The sequence below is a fragment of the Syngnathus acus genome, chromosome 24, assembly GCF_901709675.1.
Source record: "Syngnathus acus chromosome 24, fSynAcu1.2, whole genome shotgun sequence".
Taxonomy (NCBI): Eukaryota; Metazoa; Chordata; class Actinopteri; order Syngnathiformes; family Syngnathidae; genus Syngnathus; species Syngnathus acus.
This window is the reverse complement of record NC_051108.1, coordinates 7,528,210-7,547,941: the sequence shown is the minus strand read 5'-3', so window position 1 is coordinate 7,547,941 and position 19,732 is coordinate 7,528,210. Positions and strand designations below refer to the sequence as shown.

Below are 19,732 nucleotides of genomic sequence, written 5' to 3'. Positions count from 1 at the left end.
TTGACATGTCCTCACTCGAAGCAGTCCAGTAAAGCATTTACAAGACCCTGCCCACTTCCGCCGACGGATGTCAAATAAACATGCCACCATGTAAAAACATAATCTTTATTTGATTCAACAGACTGTTAAAGTGAAACAAATACATCGGCTAATAATTCTTAAAATAATTTCACAACATGGACGAATGGCTTAACAGTCAATCAATATAGATTAGAAATATTGTGAGTAGTGTCATTTCTTTGAAATATTTTTTGGGGGAATGATGTAGAAGTAGATGATTGTGTTTCAGCCTTTTTGTGTTCTGATTGCTTTTGAAGTGCATTTTCAGATGCTTCAGTGCTTGGATCCCCTGCTAATAATGTTCTGACCACCGATATTTTCGGAGGTTGGTCATGTGCTCCTGCAACAGGCCCATGGCGGGGAGAGGCACCGGCTCGGTCCGGTTCACCACCGTGTTGTACCGGCACTTCTTCAGGTGGTTTGACATGCTGGGGATGTCTGCGAAGCCCCACGACAGAACCGGGCTGAACGCTGTGCTGAACCGCCACACCTGCAGTCCCACAAAAACAAAAACTCAGCATTTCGTACACATTTTAAGTTCTTGGCTGAACTCACTTTGTGTTTAACCTGCCACGACGAACTCTTATGACCGGCAGAGCGTTGCCTGCTCTCCCACTGCAGTTCCACGATACCTCTGGTGTGGAGTAGACCGGAGCACACCTCCCTCATGGTGTGCGACACCAAAGACAGTTGGCACAGGCTGAAGCTATCCAGGAAGCCAGCTATGTGCGACAGTATCTCCAAGGGTAGTTTACTGAACTGGTCCGACTGGGAATCGACCGAGAGTTTGGCCCCGAGATGAGGCTGCACCCCGAAGGACCTCAGGAGCCTGTCGTGGACCACCCTGGCCCCCGGGGATGTAGGGTAGAACCTCCGCTGGGAGAAGGTGCAGCCGTAAAAAGCCAGTGGGCAACGGTGCTCCATCCAGCCGTTAAGCCCGGCGTGAATGTCGCCGTGGACGTTGGTGAAGTGTGAAGAAAACTCATCGCGGCGGAAGGACTGTGCGCACACGAAGGGGAACATGTGTTGGTAGCGGGCGTTGCCTGGAACCGAGTAGTTGCTCGGGATGGCCTCCAGGGGTTCTTGAACGAGGCCCAGGCGGAGGACGTTGAAGGGGCTGGGGCAGGAGATTTGCGGGGAGGCGTGGTCGCAGGCGGACGCCGAGGCCATATCGCCGACCCTCGTGTTGGTGACCAGCACGGCCGCTGGGAACGGGAACGTCTGAGTGCCCGAGTGGACCTGACCGCCGTCCAGGTGCAGCGTACCTGAGATCCTTCTGTCCTCTCTGGACTCCTCCAGGCAGAAGATCAAGGCGGCTGTGATCAAGTCCATTTCTCCAAGTCCTGTGGGATCGTCCTCCTGTTCCAGATCCGAGGTGTCCGCCGCTTTGTCCTCGGTCTTGGTCTCCATGTGACTCTGGCCACATGGGACCATCTGATCTTCTGGGTTGTGGTTTTCTAGAACCAGCCCTCTATCTTGTAGCGCCACCTGAGGCCTCAAAGGGGGCGTGGCCACCTCCTGAGCAACCAAGTCCTCCAGACATTCATTGATTAACAAGCTCATTTCTTTTTCTATAGATTCGTTTGTGTTTTGTCCGTTCTGAAACTGCATCGGTCCATCGAGTCTGCTGGCCTGCCAAGTGGCTTCTACTCCCACACCTTCATCTACGGAGTCAGCACCACGAACCAGGTTAGCTCTCTTACTCTGTGCCACCTTGTGCAAAGAAGTCTGAGAAGCAACCAAGTCCTCCAAGCAGCCATTTGTTGATGAACTAGTTTCTTCCATAGCCTCACCCGGGATTCGCCCGTTTTGAAGCTGCACTAGTTGGTGCAATCTGCTCACCAGCGTCGTTGCTTCAGCTCTCACACCTTCAACGTGGCTATCAGATGAGTTTGCACCGCTAAGCAGCTCCAAAGTGCTGGCTAAGCTCCTCGCCGTCTCCAGAGAGGCCTCGTACAATTCAGGGTAGTGCTCCACGTCCAGTCCGTTAATACCGCCGGCGATCCGCTCTCTCGCCGTTCGCAACTCAGACGATCCCAGAGCCGTCACCCTGGCCAGCTTACTCGCGGTGTCGGGGGAGTCCCTCTTGATAGCGGGTGCGATGGCAATCAACCTGAGCGACTCCAGTAGAGTACACTGGTCCTGGAGGGCGAGGGCCATGTCGAGCTGCTCCGCTTCACCCACACCGCGACTCAGGCGCTCGTACGAAGAGTAGTCCGTGCAGCTGACCGGCCAGCGGTTCCACTCCATGGTGCAGCAGACCACCCCGGCCGGACACACCTCCAAATGCGCCGACATCTGGTTGCGCGCCACGGCAGCAGGGCAGCCGGACGCGCTGTTCAGGCACGGCACCCTCAGCAGCGGGCACAGGAGGTGGTGCTCCTCGGCTTTGCACGAGTGAAAGGCCACGCCGCACGCTAAAGGGCAGCCGCTGAGTTCGCAGGAAATGCCTGGCTGAGGTCTGACCGTGCATCTGAGGTTGAAACAGGACATGCAGTGAGCGTGCTCCTCAGCCATTTTGAGGACCTGTGGGACAGAGCAAACGTTACGCCATTCGTTCATTCATTTTCAAATATTGTGCCGTCATTAAAGGAAAACTCCACACAGGAAGAAAAATGAAGCCATATTCATGATGCACAGCTCTGAAAGACAATCAACAACTTCAAAATAACTACTTTTCATCTTCCAAAACTTTTCCATGTATGTAATTCATAAACCTGTGAGCCCACTAAGCCCTTGAAATAGGCACTTATCTGCACAAAACATTTTTTTCTCATTATGCTAAACTATAAAAGCCCTTTGTATATCTATGTAGGTTCTATTAAAAAACTTTTACTTAAGTACAAAAGTTGAATGAGTACTTCAACTTTTTTTGACTACTTTTGCCATTGCAGCCAAGCTGCTGGACAGGACTTTGCATCACTTGAATTCAGCCACATAAATCCAAGTAACCATACAACTTGTGCTGCCGGCCTGTTCAGTCTCAACTCCGTACTTGTTAAGATTACTTTACTTTAGCCGGGGGCTCCTTTTAACATAACAACTGCAAAGCTAACATTGGCTAACAACAATAACAGTGTCGGAAGTTTCACTAGCACCTCCTCCATAAATAAAACAAAACAACTACACGTACGAGCCAAGCGGGGAGCTTCTCACCTTTGTCTTTGTAACACTATGTGTTCGAATAGACAAGAATAAATGCTGCTGTGCGGGTAGTTTATGAAAGATGAACACGGTACGTATCGGTACCTCCACTTCCTCCTCTCGACCCAGGCAGGTCACGTGATCGACGCTTAAGCCTAGCAGCTGATAGCCAGCAAAATCGTAATTACAGTCGTTACTATCGCGTTTATGCTAATATCATTCGACCGCAGATGCAAATCCGCGTGTTAGGGATAAATGACAACCGTGACAAATTCTTGTTAGAATATATTTGCGTTGTACGCTCGATATGGTCGCAACAGTGACTGCCTCCGTCCACTACATACACGTCAACTGAGGCGCCATATTTGTCAGAGCATGAATCCATTTGTTTCGAACAATGCGCCGGCATTGTGAACCGTAATGCTCTGTAAAGCACACGCGAGGTCAGTGTTGTGCCATATTTGCAGGCAAGCCTCCTTAAAAACAAAAGAAGCCATTTGTATGGATTTGGCAACGCCGCTGCTTTTATGGACGAACACTGGGTGGCACAAACAGACCGCAGTCGCTGTCCTTGGTTCTGACATACAGTTGACGTCCCCGAGTCGCTGTCGCTATTCAAACCCCTCAATTCAAACTTAGGACGCTCCACGTCAATCACCCTGTTTGTTGGTGACGTCATTCGTATTTCTGAATGTGTGTGTGTGTGTGTGTGTGTGTGTGTGTGTGTGTGTGTGTGTGTGTGTGTGTGTGTGTGTGTGTGTGTGTGTGTGTGTGTGTGTGTGTGTGTGTGTGATTAGTATACGGCAGCCATCGTTTATGAAAAATTAAAAGAACAAACACGAGATAAAAGCAACAGAACTGCTGGAAGGGTTGCCTCTTGTCCGTCGCCGGAAGTAAAAAAAACTAAACATTGACTTAACTGTCACGTTAGAAAATTGTCGCCTTTTTCTTGCAGATATGCTAATGAGATGGGTGAGAGACCTCTGTGGAGAAAGAAGACAGAGATGGAGAGAGACAGCGGAAGAGCAAGGGAGGGTCGGAGAGTGTGATGTGTTAAAGAGAGACCGATGGATGGAGAGAGAGAGAGAGAGAGAGAGAGAGAGAGAGAGAGAGAGAGAGAGAGAGAGAGAGAGAGAGAGAGAGAGAGAGAGAGAGAGAGAGAGTAACAGGGAGTAAGAGAGAGTTGCGAGAGAGACAGAGGGGGGCGCCGTGGTGCAAGAGAGTGAAACTAGCGCGATGGTATAAAACTGGCGTGGTGAGAGAATGAGAGAGCGAGAGAGAAAGAGAGAGAGAGGGGAGGGAGGGAGAGATAGAGAGAGCTGCAGATGGTTAAAAGAGAGAGAGCTATAGTGTGAGAGCGGGAGGGAGTGAGGGTGAGAGAGAGAGCGCGAGAAGACGAGCGCGCGAGAGCCACACGCGCTCAAGAAGACGAGCGAAGGAGGCACGCGGCATGTCTCGAGGATTCAGGTAAGTTTAGACGCCCTTTAGTCCCATTTCAACCTAGACTGCATTCAGGTTACATGCACGCGGATGAAAGGGCCGCTTAGTGATAGACTACCGACGAGATGCGGCGTGACAATTCCACGGACGTTCTTTTCCTGCTTGTGCTGTCCACAGTGCTGGAATGCGCCTTGAGGCTCAATGGAAGAGTCCACGCCTTCCATTCCAAATGCACGGCGCACAGTGTGACTTGTTTCATGCTTTATTCCAAATAACCTCGTGTCTGATAATGGTGAAAATCATCTTAGAATCTCGACTTAGACGCCTTTAATTATTAATGTAGGCTACAAGTTATCGAACCTGTGCAACTTTCTACTTCCTGTCTAGATGCGCATACGCGAGGTGCTGGCACGCCGTACGCAGGTGGCTGGGATAAACGGCGACGTGACCGCGGCTGCTATGTGCCCCCCCTCGGCACAGCCCCGCTAAAGATGGCCCCCCTCGCGCTGCTCCTACTCCCCGCCTTACTGTCCCGCCTTCCCGCGCCTTGCCACGCCGCCGGCATCCACGAGCGGGCCGCCGTGCCTCGCGGCGTCTCCCGCTCGGTGGCCCGTATGGACGGCGACGTCATCATCGGCGCCCTCTTCTCCGTGCACCACCAGCCCTCGGCGGAGAAGGTGGCCGAGCGCAAGTGCGGCGACGTCCGCGAGCAGTACGGCATCCAGCGGGTGGAGGCCATGTTCCACACACTGGACCGCATCAACGCCGACCACCAGCTGCTGCCCAACATCAGCCTGGGCTGCGAGATCCGGGACTCCTGCTGGCACTCTTCCGTGGCTCTGGAGCAGAGCATCGAGTTCATCCGTGACTCGCTCATTTCCATTCGCGACGACAAGGACGGCGGCTCCAAATGGTGCGTGGACGGCCACTCCCACTCCAGCCAGCCGCCGCCCACCAAGAAGCCTATCGCCGGCGTGATCGGGCCGGGCTCCAGCTCAGTGGCCATCCAGGTGCAGAACCTGCTGCAGCTCTTCAACATCCCGCAGATCGCCTACTCGGCGACCAGCATCGACCTGAGCGACAAAACGCTCTTCAAGTACTTCCTGAGGGTGGTGCCCTCCGACGTGCTCCAGGCCCGAGCCATGCTGGACATTGTGCAGCGCTACAACTGGACCTACGTGTCTGCCGTGCACACCGAAGGTGAGCCCGTCCGTCCGGTGACTCCAGGACTGATGTCACAAACCATACATTTCAAATCCAAACTCTAGAAGTAATCCACATGGAGTCCTATACAAGGTCTTGATGTGATCAAGGTCCAGGAACTGTCAGATGCTCACAGACACGTGACATTTTCCCTGGTCTCGTTAAGTGGCACATTACAACTAGCAGGTTAAACATACTCATTAAAGAACATTGTGTCTTTCAGAAAACGAGACAATCATTAAAAAAACATTTATGGGAAATAATCACAGTTCAGTTTTATGCCTGTCGTCAATAATGAAGGTTTTCTCTGGGAAATTATAAAAGCAGCTTGGTTGCCGTGGCAACAGTCAAGGCTGGCTGTGAAAAATGCAAGCCAAGTACCTGCGCGGATGCTGATGTACTCGCCCAGGCTGTCCGCTAATGTGCCCGCCAGATAATCACCCGTAAATATTGCCATGTCGCCGTGGGAGGCTCATATGAGGCTACTGAAAACATCTTAAGCGCAAAAACCTCAACATTGTTTTTCATCCGCCGTATTTGTCCCGTTAATTTCGCCATGCGACAACACGCACGCTCAATTGGATACGTGCGTTTGTAATAATCCAGCGCTCCAGCTTTGTGGTCAATCCAGACACGGCAGTCCACGCGGATGTAGAAGATTTAAACGAACGGAAAAAAAAAGAGAAAAAAACAGCTTTGCTGGGTTTCTTGATTGGGATGCGCTTGGTGCCACAGAGCAGCCACAGCCCGCCTTGCCTTTGATTACAGTGGCGAAAATCCCCGACACTCATTATCGCAGGATCAAGCCCGAGCTAACAACACTGAGCCGGAGGCCTTTTTAGAAGGGGGCGGGCATGTATTCATTCTAATTAGGGACGGGCATTTCATTACATTTCCTTCATCAACTATCAGGAAGATTCATGGTGAATGAAAAATTACCACTGAAATTCACACTAAATTTTCCCAAAATCAACACAGGCCTAATGTGTTCTTGGCTTCCACAGGGAACTACGGCGAGAGCGGCATGGAGGCCTTCAAGGAGCTGGCCTCCCAGGAGGGCTTGTGCATTGCCCACTCGGACAAGATCTACAGCAACGCCGGCGAGAAGCAGTTTGACCGCCTCTTGAGGAAACTGCGTGAGAGGCTGCCCAAAGCGCGCGTGGTGGTGTGCTTCTGCGAGGGCATGACCGTCCGCAGCCTTCTCATGGCCATGCGACGCTTGGGGGTGTACGACGAGTTCCTTCTGATCGGCAGGTAACTTTCGCTGTAGATGGCGGATGGATTATGCTGTGCTACTGATGCACGCGTCGCCAGGGCAACAAAGAAGGAGCGGTGTAGGAATAGCATCGGAAAGACATAATGTGGTGTTCCACAAGGGTCGATGTTTGGACCATTTATGTTAATGTTTTTTATGAACTTTTAAGTACAGTATTTTTGGGACAAATATTGCATAAGTTGTGACGACTTCATCTATAAGAACCTCTTTTTGAGAATATATCCAGAAGGAGGCGGATTGAAAAAGAAAAGGGAGAGATGGATGCTGTCCTGTTTCTCTGTTTATGTTGTACAACTAATATTTAATTCATTCCCGTATGTTTAAGTTGCTGGCTTGGGGATGGCACTCATTCTTTTCCAATGCAGCTTTTAAATTATCCATAGTGAAGACTCTCTCGGGTTATGAGTTTCTTTTCCCGGATTCTTTTTTTTTTTTCCCCACATCCATCGGCGATGGGGTGGGAAAGTAGGTCTATAGTTTAGCTTTTTGTGGATGGTCTCCACGGATGCCGATATGCGCGCTTCTGGGTCACAGGAAAAGAGGCGGTCTGAGCCAATTCACATGATGAGCTGTATGCTCTTCTGGTTCTTCAGTTTCTCATTCGCTCATAAACAAAATGGATGCCATACCCGCCAAGTTGGCTGCTGTGATCATATCTCAGGAGCTTGTGGTCACAAAGCGGTTACGACCCGAGTCGAGGAGAAAAAATGGTCCTCCTTTTTTATTGCCGGTGGGACACATTCAAATTTTGCCTGAGCAAAAAAGAAGCAGGCTGTTGAATACGCTTTGTGAAAATGTTTTTTGGAGAGCTTTTGTTTTGGCCGCCGGGCGCCAGGCTGCTCGTCAGACGAGAGCCAGGTGTGCCAGGTGCTCGACCCACACGCTTTGGCCGCCCGACCCGCAGACTGCTCTCAGCACCACACTTTGCGTCCACTTTCCTCCTGAGTATCTCTTGTCTTTTTTCACACAAAAGTTTGGCTCTGTGATTTAAAATAATAAACAGTATAGTCGGTGTGTGTGTGTGCTTGCACACAGGGCGTTGTGATGCGAAGTGCAGTGGTGTTGGAGTAGTAGTGCTCGTAGTTAGTGCATGTTGCATGCTTCTTCCTGCTTGCTACCTTCTGCTTTCAGCTACTGCCGCCGGCTAGCCCCCTGTTTCTGGGGGCGAAAAGAGGAGCCGAGTGCGTAAGTCTCCTCAGCCGGTACATAGCCTCTCCACCGTCAAGACTTCTGCATGCCTCCTCGTGGCCACACATGGTAACTGGGTGCCTCACGGCTCCAGGCCAAATTGCAGGGGATCGATCGGGGGAGCAACAGTGGGCCCCTAGGCGCGTGGATGTCCTGGCGCCCGCTAACCACTGTCCCAGCTATGGGGGAAATAGCACCCCCGCTGCCTTGTGCGTATCATCTGGAACGAAAAGGCTAAGGGAGCAAACCCCGACAGGAAACCCGGCTCGGACTCCGTTAGGCAGACTCATGCTTTAAAAAAAGCATCGTTCTGGCAACTCCTGCAGCCAACCTGATGCCAAATGTATCGGTTCACCGTTCCTTTGGATGACAACAGGAAGGCCGAGAGGGAAGCCCTGATGCCTGGGAAACTCAAGGCTTCCATAAAACTTGCCCAGGCTTCTTGCGCACTGGAGAGGACTCACCAGCCACAGCAGACGCTGTGCAAAGAGCACCTAACCTCCAGACACAAGAAATCTATGGTCTTTCAAGACTGTGATGCCGATGATGATGATAGTCGGTTTGGCCAACTAGTGGTTAGCGCTCATAGTTTTTTGTAATCAGATTTTCTGGATGGGTTCTGCTGTATGATGGAGGTTCATTTCAGATCACAACAATACAATCTGTGCTATGTTGAAGGACGCGCTTGCAGCTGATGTGATAAATGATGCTGAATGAACACCTGCTTGGCTCATTATGGTTATAATAGTAGTTCCCCCCCCCCTTGCAGCATAAAAGCCTTTGGGCCATCGAATTTCTGTAACCAAAGTGATGACATGCTTTCTATATCCTGACACTCTAATTGGCAGAGCACACATGGCCATTGACCTTCATTATATAACTTAACAAATAGAACAGACTGGCAAAGAAGAACCTTGTATAACAACTTGTGTCTTTTGTGTTCTTTTTGCTTTGTTTGCGTTCTTTCATTTTTTTCTGTCGGTGTTTTCTTTATATATAGCATAGCAAATCACCTATAGCGAACCCTGGTAATTGTATTTAATTTTTATTATTTATTTGTTTATTTATTTCCCTTTATTTTCTGTCCTTTTTTAATTTTTGTAGGCACATACTGGCTGTCTTCCACTAAACCTTGGCCACATAGTTTTACAATATACTCTACATGTCAAGTCAAGTCAAGTTTATTTGTATAGCCCTAAATCACAAGCAGCCTCAAAGGGCTTCACATAGACAAACAAATTGACAATTATTCTCAAAGCATCCCCTGATCTTAAGCTCCCAAAAGAGCAAGGAAAAACTAAAAAAAAAAACTACCAGGGGAAAAATGAGAAACCTTGAGAAGGGAGCACAGATGGAAGGATCCCCCTTTCAGGATCACCAGGCTGCAAATACATTATTGTCACAATTGTCTGGCATTACGGTAGAAAGCTAGCGGTGTTCCACAGGGCTCAATACTAAGTCCTCTTTACACAAAGATTGGCTTGACTTTTCTGTATCAAAAAATCAGTTTTACCATCCTGTCTGTTTTTAGTATAACTTTTTATTTAGCAGTTTGTACTGTGCTGTTTTTCCCTTTGTTTTTTTTTTGTTTTTTTTTCAACTGCACGATTAACACCAAATATCCCACGTAGTTTGGCGCTCGCTAATGTGCGATGAGTCCTTCCTCCCGGCGCACTATTCTTAAATATTCATTTGCCACCTACTCAATTATCTCAGCACATTGGCAAGCAACACCAGACACCTTCTTCTCTCCCCGCTCGGCCTCCGAAAGAGTCGATCAGCATTCGTTGTCTTTTCTCGTCATCCCTCTGGCTCGTTCTTCTGAGTGGCGGGGTGGTGTCAAACCCGGTCGCCGCTCTCCCTTCTAATGCCCGCTCCGAGGCGCTTATTATCATTTGCATAAGCTGCTTTTCCACATGTAACACTAATTTGAGCGCACATGAGATCACTTTCCAAACCATTCTTCTTGGAATTTTCTTGTTGTACCTCTTTAGCCTTCCCGTTCCATAACCATTATTTTCTTAGCATTCTTTTATTTTGTGTACACTAGAATAAAAGCTGCTTTCTGAGCTGTGTTGGCGCCGCCGTCGCCATGGCGATGTTGTTTAGGCTCATGACAGAGGGTTGGTGGGTTCGTCTGGCTGCGGATCTGTCACTCAGTCTGTCAGCAGCGCCACAAGAATATGGCTGATGTGTGGGAAACAAAAACAAACCTTTTGTTGTTTCAATGGCAGCCGCTCGGAAGTACGGCGCTGACATGATCCTGCTGTCTGAATAGTTACGACACGCTGAATTAACAATAGTGAGGATATCGCCAGCACCCTCTCGAGCCATCGACGCCTCGTTTTAAAATAGCGCCACGTGCGGTTGTTGCATTTCCTCAAACTGCAACACAAATACATGTCAAATCAAAATACCCCTTTGCTAACAAAAACAGCAGGTCCAGAGGCCTATAAGCAGATTTCTAAATTAATTCAAGCGCAAAGACTTGCCCTTAGTTCAAATTGTATTAGCATTTAAGTAATTAAAGGCCATGCCCTGAATAAATCTTTGCCCCAGCGCTATCCTCAGTTGACATTTAAAAAAAAGTTTTTCCATTAACTACCTGAACTTTTATTTTAACTCTTACGTATGGTAGGGTTAGGGTTTCAAACCAGGGTTTCATACTAGGGTTAGGGTTTCAAAGTAGGGTTTAAAGCTAGGAGAGACATCCACGACTCCCCCTCCCATCCCTCCCTTCCTCACCAAATACTCGTTTTAAACTAACTCATCCTATTGGTCCTCCAGGGGGATAGAGTGCATGTGATTAAATCTCTTCCCTGTCAATTAATTCATGGCTTCATAAATATACAAACGTGCATGCCGACTGAAAGTAGACCGAGAGCCGGGAAGCTATGTCATGAATGGAATGATTTTCCTTCCACTTGTGATCACAATAGGGAACCTTCAAATCCAAGAAGCTCGCTTCTTTGGAAAGAGTGATAGGGGCCATTACGGCGTCATTGTAAATGTCTCAGAGCGCACTTAATGGCTTCACAATCCGCGCTCGCCAAGCCTCCGTGGAGACGACGCTTATTTATCACGCTAGTCCAGCCCATCGATCGCATTGATAAGTGGGGACAGTAAACGGACTGGATCATGTTCACTCTCAGACTTGCCAAAGGTACTCGCAGATTGTACTTCGCTCCAATCGAGGTAAAAAGTTGCTCCTCAGGAATTTCCGACCCATATTATATCGTACTGGGCCCCTTGATAATGCGGTTTGGTAAAATTAGTTTTTGTCACACAATAGATGCCCCCCCCCTCCCATGGTGGTCCGAAAAGAAGTGATGAGTTTCTGCTTCCGCGCCACATAGAGTTCAGAACCATCCTCAGAGAGCAAAGTGAGAAGATGTATTTTTTTTTTTTTTTGCCAGGGAACACATTTATGTCTCCAGTGCCTCGTGAATTATTTGTGCAATGCAGACTCGCTCCCCCCCTCCCCTCACTGTTTCTCCAGTGCTCCTAAAAAAAGCAATCTCCAATCACGCTCCATCAATCGGCTCGTATCGTCTCGCATTTGATTGTGTCTCTTCTCTCCTTTGATGGACGCTAATTATGGCTAGCAAGGTCTGACCTATACAAACACACACGCACACACACACACACACATACACACACGCACACACACACACGTGTGTGTGAGAGATAATTGCTTCCACTGTGAGTCATCTCTAATTGGCGTGCCGATGTCAGCGGCCGGCGCAGGTACGTATTAAGGCCGCGTCCCACCACGGCTGAGGAAGAACGAGCAGAGTTCGGAGTGCTTGTTTGTCTTTTGTTCACCCGTGTCCTCTGTTTTTCTTAAGCGCATGTCCAAACAAGCTTGTTAGTTTGGCTCCAGGACTGGAAAGCCGACAGTCACACCGGCGGCCGCGCTCTTGTCTATTTTTGAATTGACAGTTGCCGCTCTTCAATTCAAGGTAATCCCGATGGAGTTGTGTTTTTTTTTTTTTTTTAAATAAGAAAAAAATTGGGACGGGGTTACAAGGAGGGTGCTTTGAATACTTGCAGCGTTTTGGAGCGCCTCGTTGTTGTCATGGAAACGCCCAGCGACCGCCTGCTGGGATATATTCCAGCTATCAGTGCTTGAAGTGCTGATGTTTTTTATTTTTTAACAAAAGTGCCTTTGTCTTAAGATCATCCATTCATCATCCATCCATCCATATGTCAATCCGTCCATCCAACATGTGAGCTGCAGCTGGTGTTCATCCTAGTTGACATTGGGCCAGAAGTGAGGTACAGGGTTCATCGTTTGTTTCCATTTTTTTTTTCCAAGTGGGGTTTTACAGAATCATTTTTGTGCTGGCTCAACATCTCGCTCTGTCTCAATGCAGCGACGGGTGGGCCGACCGCGACGAGGTGGTGGAAGGCTTCGAGCAGGAAGCCAAGGGAGGCATCACCATGAAGCTGCAGTCGGCCGTGGTCACGACCTTCGACGACTACTACCTGAAACTCCGTCTGGACACCAACACCAGAAACCCTTGGTTTGCCGAGTTCTGGCAGTACCGCTTCCAGTGTCGTCTGCCCGGACATCCTCAGGAGAACAAGAACTACAAGAAAGTCTGCGCCGGTGAGTGGAAGCCATTTTGCGTTCTTCTTGTATCAACCCAATCCAAAGAAAAAAAAAATCTGTTTTCTTTCTCTCTTGCTCCGAAAAGGTGACCACAGTAAATGTTGGTATTTTTGTCAAATCTTATCAAATTGATTTCATGGAGCAAAACCTTCATGTACTTTCTCGTTTATATTTTTAGACCTTCAAGGTGGTAAGTACATTATTTCACACACTTGTGGTCTTCACTCTGTGAGCACTCAAGTTTGACTGATGCGTGGACACTAAAGACACAATTTGATCACACTGAAATCATTTTGCATGGGGACACAAAAGACAACCACAATTTGTTTTTTGTGTTTTTGCATATTCACGGCATATTTCTTCTCAATACCAAATCTGTACCACAGAGGCACGTCCCCACTATATTTTATTTCAAAACAATCCCAAACCATCTGAACACTCCACCTCGTCTTTAAACAGGAAACGAGAGCCTGCAAGAAAACTACGTCCAGGACAGCAAAATGGGCTTTGTCATCAACGCCATCTACGCCATGGCGCACGGTCTCCACGACATGCATCGGGAGATGTGCCCGGGCCAGACTGGGCTGTGCGAGGCCATGGACCCCATCGACGGCAGCAAACTTCTCGACTACCTGCTCAAGACCTCCTTCAGGGGCGTCTCCGGCGAGGACATCTACTTTGACCAGAACGGAGATACCCCCGGACGGTAAATCATCAGAGCGTTAAATGGACCCTGGTATTTATTACGCTCATACAGAAAATATTGAGCAAGGGAATGATGTAATTGGTTTGGACCGGAACAGATACGGCGCATCATCCACTTTCATCTGGCTTTAGTCGAACGGATAGCGTTTAACAGTCAAAAGGCTCCAGCGTATCATTCTTTTGTCAGCCAGTTTGTCTCGTGGCTTCAGAAAGTGAAATAAAAAATTTGGCTAACCTGGTGTTGTGGACCTTCCAGGTACGACATTATGAATCTGCAGAACGTGGAGGACGGGCGCTACGATTACATCAACGTGGGCTCCTGGCACGAAGGCGTCCTGAGTATCGACGACAACAAGCTGTGGATGAACAGCAGTGATATGGTGCGCTCGGTGTGCAGTGACCCCTGCTCCAAAGGTCAAATCAAGGTATGAGCCATGAATTTTTTTTTTTAAATTAACTTCGTTTCTCTACCGTACATAATCCTCCACCCGTGTTTCAATTGGCACCTTTGTCACTGCTTGATGCTTTTTTTTTTTTTTTTGGGCAGTAGTGAGTCACCGCTTTTGTTCTCTTTGGTAATCATCCAAAGCCTCCTTGGCTGTTAAAGTGACACTGCTTGTTTCTCTTTGTCCAAGGACACGCTTGCCCATTTGTTGGGTAGTTGGTGTCACGCCAATCTGTTTCCTCAAATAGAAATCTGATAATCTTCCAGTTGAATAAACAACACTTTTTTTCCATTAGTGGAAAAAATATATACTCAAACTAAAACTAAACTCAATATGGCTTCATCTGCTGCTGTAGCCGTTCTATCCGAAGAATCATCTTTATTTAAACACTCGCGTCCTTTACTAGTTTTGGGACATGCCCTGATTTTGCTCATCTGGAGCTGATTGTTTTGAGTAAAATTTACACTAAGTTACCCTGAGGGAGGATGCATCCTCTCCTCACTTTGTATCCTGACCCACTTATCACCCTGCTTTCCATATCACAGCGCTGCCGCTAACAGCCGGCGCGGGTGCCGAATCCAAAAAAAAAAAAAAAGCAGACGTCCTTGTCCTATAAACGCCGTAGCAACATTCGTCAAGTTGATGAATTGGGACGAGGTGACGCGAGCGGCTCGTTTGTGTACTCGCAGGTGATCAGGAAGGGCGAAGTGAGCTGCTGCTGGATCTGCACCACGTGTAAGGAGAACGAGATCGTCCTAGATGAGTTCACCTGCAAGGCTTGCGATCTGGGATGGTGGCCTGCCGACGACTTGGCGGGTAAAAAGATGCAAAACCGCGACTTAGCTCCAATTTTGGGGTTGGAGACTCCTCATAACCGGCCCGTTTTGCTTTCCAGGCTGCCAACCGTTGCCTCTGAAATATCTGGACTGGGCTGATGTGGAATCCATGGTGGCGGTGGCATTCTCCTGTGTGGGCATCCTTATCACCTCCTTCGTCACCTTCATCTTCATCCAGTACCGCGACACCCCTGTGGTGAAATCCTCCAGCCGAGAGCTGTGCTACATCATCCTGGCGGGCATCTTCTTGGGTTACATCTGCCCCTTCACACTGATCGCCCGGCCCACCGTCGCCTCCTGCTACCTGCAGCGCCTCCTGGTGGGCCTGTCGTCAGCCATGTGTTACTCGGCGCTGGTGACCAAAACCAACCGCATCGCTCGCATCCTGGCGGGCAGCAAGAAGAAGATCTGCACCCGCAAGCCGCGTTTCATGAGCGCCTGGGCGCAGGTCATCATCGCCTTCATGTTGATCAGCGTCCAGCTCACCTTGGAGGTCACCCTCATCATCCTGGAACCGCCCGAACCGGTCAAGTCGTACCCCAGTATCCGTGAGGTCTACCTTATCTGCAATACCAGCAACTTGGGCATGGTGGCGCCGTTGGGCTACAATGGCCTGCTCATCATGAGCTGCACCTACTACGCCTTCAAGACGCGCAACGTGCCGGCCAATTTCAACGAGGCCAAATACATCGCCTTCACCATGTACACCACCTGCATCATCTGGCTGGCTTTCGTGCCCATCTACTTTGGCTCCAACTACAAAATCATCACCACCTCCTTCTCGGTCAGCCTCAGCGTCACTGTGGCGCTGGGCTGCATGTTCACGCCCAAGATGTACATTATCATCGCCAAGCCCGAGAGGAACGTCCGAAGCGCCTTCACCACATCCGACGTGGTGCGAATGCACGTCGGGGACGGCAAGTCGGCCGCGGCATGCGGGACCAACAGCTTCTTCAACATATTCCGCAGGAAGAAGGCCGTATCTGGCAATGCCAAGTGAGTACGCTCTTGAGTTGTTATTCCAAGTACAGTGGTGCCTTGAGATGTTTTTTTGTTTATGAAGTAGGGCTGGAACGGATTAATAGCATTTGTATTCATTTCAATGGGAAAAGATGATTTGTGTTGCGTGTGGTTTCGGAATGAATTAAACTTGTATCTCAAGGCGCCACCGTCACGATGAACACTCAAATATACGCTATATTTGTGCCTCCCTAAATGCATCCTTTGAGCGTTCATGATTTCAAATTGTCTACTATACTTTCCAGTGTTGTTCTATGCTAATCAAAATTTTAGGAAAAACAAGCTAATCGATAAGACATTGATGCTAAGTTTAGCTGGATTTGAACTCTGTAACTGAGGTTTTTAAAGGATTTACAGTAATACAAATTGCTCACGTCAACTAGAGATTTAGATGGCTTAAGATTCACTCTCTTGAGATTTACAGCAGTGACACAAGGATACTTTTGTGAAGTAAGAAACTGGGCGGAGTTAACGTTTCCATGTTGTCTCTCACCTCGGCTGCTACAGTATGCCGTCTTCCTCTAACGCTCTTAAATAAGCAGCCTGTCGGCAAATGTGTCTCACCTTCTGAGCGCTGCACTGGCGGCTGTTTCATAGCTATTTGCTACCAGCTAGTTAGCTTGTTAGCTAGTGGTAACCTAGCAAAGAACTAATGCTGGACATTTTGCTTTGGCGTTGGGCTTTTGTGATGTTTTTCACAACCCTTACTTAAGAAACGAATCAAGCACTGCACTTGCAATAAAGTTTGAGACTAAGTAAGGGCCCACTAAGTATCATCCCGTGGGCTGCACATGGCCCCCCGTGCCACATGTTTGAGTCCCATGGTCTGGCGGGACACAATGACTTCACAACATGCGAGAAGTTGGCATATTGTGATGTGGCCCTACAAGGAGACAGCGCCCCCTGGTGCTTCCCATGGACCACAAATGAAGCTCATATTTTACTTATCACAGCATGAACGACCCTGACTGACTAATCACAGCGTGCGTGTCAGCCTTCCAACATTTGTGCACTAACTCCCTCCTAGGCAGCGCTCGTCGACAGTGCATCCATTTTAGCCGACTCATTAAGTGCGGGTGTCATTGCTCTTTCCGTTTTCAATTGGTAATTAGAAAAACTAAACAAATGTTTATTTATCTTATCACAGATTTTAATGTTTCAGTTTGTATTTGGCTCTGATTAAATTGAAACGGCATTTCTGAATGAACTTTAAATGCACTATAAATGTAATAGGTGAGTTGTGTATCTTGAGATGAAAACAAAAATGAATCAGTCACCTTTTCACTTATAGATTTTCTATTACCAATTAAAAGAAAGAACTAAAATCGAACTCATCTCATGAGTACAGAAGTTGACAACGGGGCGATCATAATGCTGTGCGCAAACATTATGAGTCACGGAAGCTAGCAAATGTCAGTCATGTTGTTTTGTTGCTTTTCTGGAGCGGCCGCCTTGTTTCCCCTCCCCGAGATGGTAACTTGAGTCTTTGTCTCGTTTGTAGTTCTAACGGCAAGTCTGTGTCATGGTCTGAATCAGGTGCAAGACACCCTCCGAGCGGGGGCAATGTGTGGCACAGACTGTCTGTGCATGTGAGGAAACAGGAAGCCGGCCTGAATCAGACGGCGGTCATCCGACCCCTAACTAACACCCCCGACCCCCACAGTTGTCAGCCCCCCGCCGCCCGCGACCTTGGCACAGACCCCCGCCCGCCCCCGCGCGAGCCGCCGCCGTCTGCCCCGCCCGGCGACAACAAGCACCACCCCAGTCACGCTCCCTTAGTGGAAACGCACCGCTCACATGCCCCAGTTCCCCCCGCCGGCGATTCCTTGATCTTCACGGAGCTCCCCTTGGCGACGCCCCTCCAGGAAGGGGCCCCCCTAGATGAGCGGCTGGACCTTTTGCACGATTACATGTATGATGCCAAGCAGGAGGGGGCAGAGGGGCACAAGTTGGCCCTGGACGACACCCCGGCCCTGTCCCCGCCGTCCCCCTTCAGAGACTCGGTGTGTTCCGAGGATTCCGCTCCGGGGTCCCCCTCCATGGAGTCTATTCTGGGGGGGGCCCACTACACCGCCCAAGCCCTCCGAGACTTTGCACACAGCTCCTCGACACTGTGAGAGCAAAAAAAAAAGAAATGGTGCACATTTGGCAAGCTTTGATTCCTCCTACTTCTTTGTTTATTACCGCCGCCATTTTGCTTGCTTGTGTCTTGTCATTAGGTGTACATTAAAAACACACATAGAAGAACATGGCTGTGTTCGGAATCACTTTGTAGTGCACTAAACAAGTAGTTCTGTACCTCAAACACACAGTATACAGTGCTTAAAACTTAAATGCAACTGAACTGTTCTTGGGCAGTTATATTATTTATATATACTGACATGATTACTGAGTGAATGAATGAATGAATGAATGAATGAATGAATGAATGAATGAATGAATGAATGAATCCAAACACAGCCCATGTCTGAAGGGCTGTTAGCAAACAACAACAGTGCCAAAACTCTTCAACTTGTCATGCCAAATTCCCGTAAGGTACTGTGCAAAAGTATTGGGTCACCTCCCCCAACATGCATGATAGTTTGAAGACGCCCTAATGAAGACACTTTTTTTTTCCACAAATGAGACGTCCATTTAAGGTGTGGCTTTTATTTATTCACATGGACAAGAAATTAACATTATCTCAACTAGCGGTGACCTCAGACTTTTGCACCCTACTGTAAATATAGTCAATCATTGCTAAACAAAAACAGTAACCTACACTACTAAAAAAAGCTTAAATAAGCACAAGACAGTCCAAATGTGCATTTTATTTTGCCTTTTTTTAATTCACTTTAGCTATCACATCCGACCTCATTTAAATATACCAAGAACTGATTTTTTTTTAAGAAGTGCAGTAAGCTGCTTGTTTTTCTGCGTCTTGCAAGGTGTGATTGGCGTCAAGACAACCACGAGCCTCTTTCTGTGCGCTGTAGGTGGACATAAGACGTGCCAATGCGGATTGTTACAGCGTAATTTTGCTTTCGACACGTGGCTATAGTTTTCTTTTCAGCTGTGTTGTCATAAGAAGGCAAAAAAAACATACACACTAACACAGTACTCGTATTTGTAATACTTGTTTTTTTCCACACAGGTGGTATGTTTGTAATACAGATACATGTTTCTATATTTAGAATGTCCATAGTCTTAAACAAAAAAGAAATCAAAGTTTATGCCATTGCTTTTTGAACTTTTAAGCTAACTTGTATCCTTTGAGTAAAAGTACCTGCAATGACTAGTTGCTTCTTGTAATGAGATATTTATTCCCACCTTAAGTTTCTTCTACTTTTATCAATAAGAATGCGCATTAATTATAAGATTATACAGTACATGGTGCCAGTGTATTGTATTTCCAAATGTTTTCAAGTTTATGCTAGTGATGGTTTTTATGTCGAGAAAGGAGAAACAGGGTATAGCACCGTGTTGAACAACGCTCGGATGAGCTAGGCCTTTATGTTTTGGACACGTTGGATAAGGTTGTACAATAATAAAAAAAGGTTTCTATGGAAAACTCATCGGACATTTTATTTAATATTTGCTGCATGTATGTATTGAGAGCTGCAACGAAACATTTACACGAGTAATGAGTGATATTCATTTAACATATTTTATATTTTTGTCACCTTATATTTAACATTTACTCTATCAAACAATACTACAACATCTGAGCGCCGCCGCTTTATTTTGATGAACGCCCGTCGGGTCAAATTATTAGGAACAGCTCTGATGCAGTGGGCAATAACTGTGTCTTGAAAACCTC

The 19,732-nt window shown here is 47.9% G+C and overlaps 2 protein-coding genes across 3 annotated transcripts; one reads left to right on the top strand and one right to left on the bottom strand.

Annotated features, from left to right (window-relative positions):
- Nucleotides 1–89: 89 nt before the first annotated feature.
- On the bottom strand, nucleotides 90–3,584 carry LOC119117671 (F-box only protein 30-like). Its single transcript, XM_037244093.1, has 3 exons — nucleotides 3,217–3,584; nucleotides 616–2,586; nucleotides 90–550 (listed from the first exon to the last, which is right to left on the bottom strand). Exons 2-3 carry the CDS (start codon nucleotides 2,575–2,577, stop codon nucleotides 353–355), a joined length of 2,160 nt encoding a protein of 719 aa, XP_037099988.1. The 5' UTR covers nucleotides 2,578–2,586; nucleotides 3,217–3,584; the 3' UTR covers nucleotides 90–352.
- A 988-nt stretch (nucleotides 3,585–4,572) lies between these two features.
- Nucleotides 4,573–19,485, top strand: grm1a (glutamate receptor, metabotropic 1a). 2 transcript variants are annotated; one of them, XM_037244091.1, is made up of 9 exons: nucleotides 4,573–4,671; nucleotides 5,032–5,844; nucleotides 6,852–7,101; nucleotides 12,688–12,923; nucleotides 13,386–13,632; nucleotides 13,888–14,056; nucleotides 14,767–14,893; nucleotides 14,973–15,909; nucleotides 17,435–19,485. In XM_037244091.1, the coding sequence occupies exons 2-9, from the start codon at nucleotides 5,136–5,138 to the stop codon at nucleotides 18,048–18,050; spliced, it is 3,291 nt and encodes a 1,096-aa protein (XP_037099986.1). In that variant the 5' UTR covers nucleotides 4,573–4,671; nucleotides 5,032–5,135; the 3' UTR covers nucleotides 18,051–19,485. The 2 variants fall into 2 exon arrangements, with proteins under 2 accessions (XP_037099986.1, XP_037099987.1); XM_037244092.1 differs by having other exon boundaries at nucleotides 17,470–17,688.
- The last annotated feature ends 247 nt before the right edge of the window (nucleotides 19,486–19,732 follow it).

Bases quoted from the DNA above. Each gene is read 5' to 3' on its own strand.
- LOC119117671 (XM_037244093.1), bottom strand. From the start codon at position 2,577: ATGGCTGAGGAGCACGCTCACTGCATGTCCTGTTTCAACCTCAGATGC. The intron at 551-615 runs GTGAGTTCAGCC...GTGGGACTGCAG, and splicing joins CGTGGCAGGTTAAACACAAA to GTGTGGCGGTTCAGCACAGC.
- grm1a (XM_037244091.1), top strand. From the start codon at position 5,136: ATGGCCCCCCTCGCGCTGCTCCTACTCCCCGCCTTACTGTCCCGCCTT. The intron at 5,845-6,851 runs GTGAGCCCGTCC...TGGCTTCCACAG, and splicing joins GTCTGCCGTGCACACCGAAG to GGAACTACGGCGAGAGCGGC. The intron at 7,102-12,687 runs GTAACTTTCGCT...GTCTCAATGCAG, and splicing joins GAGTTCCTTCTGATCGGCAG to CGACGGGTGGGCCGACCGCG.